The sequence below is a fragment of the Diceros bicornis genome, chromosome 7 (genome assembly GCF_020826845.1).
Source record: "Diceros bicornis minor isolate mBicDic1 chromosome 7, mDicBic1.mat.cur, whole genome shotgun sequence".
In the NCBI taxonomy this organism is placed as follows: Eukaryota; Metazoa; Chordata; class Mammalia; order Perissodactyla; family Rhinocerotidae; genus Diceros; species Diceros bicornis.
Genome location: NC_080746.1, coordinates 12924788 through 12930112, shown reverse-complemented (window position 1 = coordinate 12930112; position 5325 = coordinate 12924788). Strand labels below are relative to the sequence as shown.

The following is a 5325-nucleotide window of genomic DNA, read 5'->3' as shown; positions in this document are numbered from 1 at the left end:
CCAAAGGCCTAGCAATAATGTGTCTCCTCTCACCCCTGGCAGAAATTACTTTCTGAGTAATAAAGGATACTGCACATAAACAGAATTTGCTCTCTCCATGGTGTTGCTCAGCCGGCTTCTCTCATTTGCAATGGTTCCTCTAAATTTTTAAGTGAACCTCAGTTTACACAAAATTGGCTTAAAAATAATTGAAGTGTTCAAAATAGGGAGTTGCCCCTGAAAAAATGTGAAATGATCATCATTATAGCTGAGGTAATTTTATATGATATAATTTATTACATTTGATAATAAGGTATACAAATATTTAATTAAGATAAATATTAGTTAGGTAACTTTATCCAGAGTTAATATTATTATATAGAAACCAATAGAACACCTAAACAATTAATTTTCTATATGAGGTACCACTTATCAAATGGAAAATAAAAAAGAAATGTCTCCAAAATATGTGCCTTTTTCTCTCCCCTTCAGAAACTCCCCAGAGGAAAATGGCAGCAGGAAATCATTCCACAGTGACAGAGTTCATCCTCGCTGGGCTAACAGAACAGCCAGAACTCCAGCTGCCCCTCTTCCTCCTCTTCCTGGGAATCTATGTGGTCACAGTGGTGGGGAACCTGGGCATGATCACACTGATTGGGCTCAGCTCTCCCCTGCACACCCCCATGTACTATTTCCTCAGCAGCTTGTCCTTCATTGATCTCTGCCATTCCACGGTCATTACCCCCAAAATGCTGGTGAACTTTGTGACAGAGAAGAACATCATCTCCTACCCTGAATGCATGACTCAGCTCTATTTCTTCCTTGTGTTTGCTATCTCAGAGTGTTACATGTTAGCTGCAATGGCATATGATCGTTATGTTGCCATCTGTAGCCCCTTGCTTTATAATGTCATCATGTCTCATCAGGCCTGTTTCTCTCTAATTTTAGGAGTGTATATTATAGGCCTGATTTGTGCATTTGCTCATACAGGCTGCATGTTTAGGATTCCTTTCTGCAAATTTGACTTGATCAACCATTATTTCTGTGATATCCTTCCCCTCCTAAAGCTTTCTTGCTCGAGTACACATGTCAACGAACTGCTGATTCTAATCTTTACTGTAATTAATATCTTTGTCCCCAGCTTGACCATTCTTAGCTCCTACATCTTCATCATTGCCAGCATCCTCCGCATTCGCTCCACTGAGGGCAGGTCCAAAGCTTTCAGCACTTGCAGCTCCCACATGTTGGCTGTTGTGGTCTTTTTTGGTTCTTTAGCACTCACGTACTTGCAGCCATCATCAGTCACCTTCATGAACGAAGGAAAAGTGTCCTCTGTGTTTTATACTATTGTTGTACCCATGCTGAACCCCCTGATCTACAGCCTGAGGAATAAGGATGTCAATATTGCCCTGAAGAAAATGCTAGAGAAAAGAATATTCTTGTGAATTGAAATAAATAAGGATGATTTATTAGATCTGAACCATTGGCTATTACATTGTATGAATTGATATGTTTCATTTTAGTCTATCTGTCAACATTTTTCCTCATTTGGTGGGATTCGACGTTATTTCTTATATCCATGGTCTTTCTGATGCTATTTCTCTCTGGAGTTTTCTCTCATAAATATTGTTAAGAACCAAATTAGAAGAAATAATAAGAATGATCTGGATACGTAGACCCAGTAATGCCATCACCATCACTTCCTCCCCTTTTCTTCCGTACAATTAATAAAAACACAATCCTCAACCATGATGAAAATACCATCTTCACCAGTGATTACCTACCTCCTTTCTTCCATCCAGTTAAGAAAAAACATAAATCATAGCAATACAATGGCTATAATCTTCAGTTTTTTGCATATCTCTAGCCTGATGCACTCTTTCCTGTCCTGCCTCCCCTTATACCTCATCTACGTGGCTTATTTCTTCTATCCTTTACTTCAGAATTCTAATCAGAACTTAACATCTGAGTTAGGGACTCATCCATTTGCTATGATAGTGCTCAATCCAATAGACTCCCTGCTTTGTTGTTTATTGCTCTAGTTTTTACTTGCCTGCTTATTGTCCAGATTTGCACTGGACTGTAATCTCCATGCAGGTACCCCTTATGCATATATTTCACTGTTACATCTCCAGGATGTAGTACAGTTCCTGCCAATTAGAAAGTCCTTGATAATTTTCCTGTTAATTATTTCTTGTAAAATAGTTTTAGGAAAACTATATGTATCTCATACTATTTTCACCCATTAATCAATTAGCTAAATCTGCTTTTTATTGTTGTTCAAATCAATTGAGTTTGTATTTGGAGAGTTCTTCAAAGATCTGCAAGATAATTAGTGACATCCTGACTTATTTCTAGACAAGAATTTAAAAGCATTAGTCCTGAGATCCTTCTTTGTCAAACTCTAGCACAGTTGTTATAATTTGTGAATGTCTGATTTCTTAAGTCATTAAATTCTGTCAACAACCAAGATCTACGAAGCAAGTCTTATCTTTTTTTCATTTTCAAGTATACTTCATCAGGGGGTTAAAAAATAATGTGTATTTCATGTCTGATGGGTAAACATAGCCAATCTGGTATTAGAGTGATATGCTGAACCCAAACCACCCAGTCTAGACAACCACGATTCCCCATACCCAGGGCAGAAAATAAATTCACCAATGCAGGCATGAGAAAATTCATTACTATGTAGACATTAAGTGAATTTATTATTGTAAAATATAGTTCAATAAAATTGAGAAAAGAGAGAGAGCACTATAGAGTTAAATACAATAACCTATATTGCTGCAACCAGAAGGAATAATTTCTTCTTCCTTTTTTGGGTGAGGCTGGTTAAGTTGCTTTGGTCAGATTCTGGCGTTTATGCAGCCTACTGTATATATCTTATTTACAGACTTCTAGTTTTCCGAACTGTGGTTTGTTCAGGTCTTTAGCAGGAGGAAGGTAGGTGAATGGGCCATAACTGTATAGTACTGTCCTCTGAGAGGTAGACAACTGTGTCATGTATCCAAGATGTTGGGCCTCCTTGTCTGAGCAGATCTCAATCAATTATGGATTCTATTAATCTGAGCCTAGGAAGACCCTACTGTCAATCCATTTCTTCCACTTTAAATTGAGTTAAATAATTTCTCTAAGCTAAACCAGCCTATTGGCTTATTTACTATTACCAGTGAACCTCAGAGTAATCAGTGAAATATTTACCAGAACATGATTTAGAAAAATAACCCCTTAAAGTCTATAAGGACTTGAAGTTATTTCCTCAGAAAATGTATCTTTGAAATTCCATAAATTACTTTTCATGTCGACCCTTTACTTTCCCTCAGAGAAACTGACTCTTTTTCTTCTTAGCCTAGAGTACTGTGGTAATTAGATAATACTTTAAATGCTTATTCTTTTTATTTCTCTCACTTTAATGGACTATAAGCACCAGTAGGGCAGAGCATATGCACTCAAATATTCATTCATGATTGTACCAGACACCTCTGGTTTCCCATGTCACATTGTCTCAGACTACCTCTGATTTGAGCAACAGACACATTTGTAAGTTCTGTGCAAGCTGAGACTCAGCTTACATTAAAGGTAATTCACATCAAATCTGCAACATGATCTTTCAGTTTCATTCAGAAGCTTTCTCAAATCGAGGAGTCCACCTGATGTATGTACAAGTTCTTGCCCTTGGGTAAGTTCTATCTAATGGTAGTGGAGACTGTATAAAATCTGCATCTTCCTGACTCTCATGGCACCCATTTTGGGAAACACTATGCAGACTCCTCATGAGAGGCTACCAAAATTAAAGTGTCATTGCCAGCGACAGAACCTCAACATTACTCTCCAATTTTGGCTTTTCCTTAGTCCAATTTTGACCCGAATGAGTAAATACTATTTAAAAGAAAGAAATTAAAGCCCTACATCTAATAATGATTTAAAGCTTTTCAAAGTAAGTTTAAAGAAATTTAGTGCAATTGTTTTCTTAAAATGATATAACATTCAATATATTGAATAAAAACTTAATTATAATTTTGATTTCCAGACTAATTCAGCATTTATATAGAATGAAAATATGCTCAGTAACACATATATTTCCATTTTTCCTCAACATCTTTTATTCTGAGAAGGAAAAAATAATTATAATCTTTCCTTTTAGGAGTGATAAGAATTCTTCATGGGTTTATAGCATTATCTATCAGATTCATTCAGTCCTCAAAATAAAATATTCCAAGCATTACTGCTTTCTGAATATATTGTAACATTTAAATACAGTTAGTAGGGGTCAAAGAAAACATCTTTCAGAGATTACGTGGCATATTAGATTTCCAAGGCTGTCATAACAAAGTGTCGCAACCAGGATGGCTTTAAACAGCCAAAATTTATTGTCTCAGTTCTCTAAACTAGAAATCTGAAATCAAACTGTCAACAAAGTTGTTTCCTTCTGAGTGCCCTGAGGAAGAATCTGTTCCATGCTTTTCTCTTCACTGCTGGTGATGGCCAGCAATCCTTGACATTCCTTGGCTTGTAGATGCATTCTTCCAATCTCTGTCTCTGTCTTCACATGCTATTCTCCCTGTGTCTGTGTGTCCAAATTTCCCTCTTTTTATAAGGATACCAGTCATATTGGATTAGAACACTTCCTACTGACCCCATCTTAACTTGAATACATCAGCAAAGACTCAACTTGCAAATAAGGTCACAGTCACACATTTCAAGGACAAGACTTCAACATACTTTTTTGGGGAAACAAATCAAGCTGTATTACATAACACAAAATTATTTTCCCTGAATTTTATATTCTTTCTCTATGAAAAACAATTTAGAAAATTCTCTTAGTCTATGTCAGAATTTCCTGATATCTTGAATTTTTACATGGCTGAGCATGAGACTCTCTGGATCTCTAACAGTATCAGTCACATCCTTATTTCCAACCCATAATCTAACAAGAGAAATAAATCACAGATATGTGACAATATTAAACACTTGGGGGATCAATAGAGATAAAGGGAAACTTTCTTTTTCCAAGAGCGCACAGTGGTTCTCTTTTTTTTCCAAATCTTTACCAACACTTGTCATTTCTTGTCTTTTTGATGATAACCATTCTAACAGGTGTCAGGTGATATCTCATTGGGTTTTTATTTGCATTTTCCTGATGACTGGTACTGTTGAGGACCTTTTTATGAACTTCTTGGCCACCTGTACGTCTTTTTTGGAAAAACGTCAATTCAGATCCAGTGGCGATTTCTTAATAAGATTATTTGTGGCTTTTTTTGCTATTGAGTTGTATGAGTTCCTTACATATTTTGGATATTAACTACTTTTAGGATTTATGATTTTCAAATGTTCTCCCATTTGGTA

The 5325-nt window shown here is 36.2% G+C and overlaps 1 protein-coding gene across 1 annotated transcript; it reads left to right on the top strand.

Moving 5' to 3' along the window:
• The first annotated feature begins 458 nt into the window (after positions 1-458).
• Positions 459-1424, top strand: LOC131407862 (olfactory receptor 8G1-like). The gene has a single exon (XM_058544462.1). It carries the CDS (start codon positions 489-491, stop codon positions 1422-1424), a length of 936 nt encoding a protein of 311 aa, XP_058400445.1. The 5' UTR covers positions 459-488.
• Positions 1425-5325: the final 3901 nt, after the last annotated feature.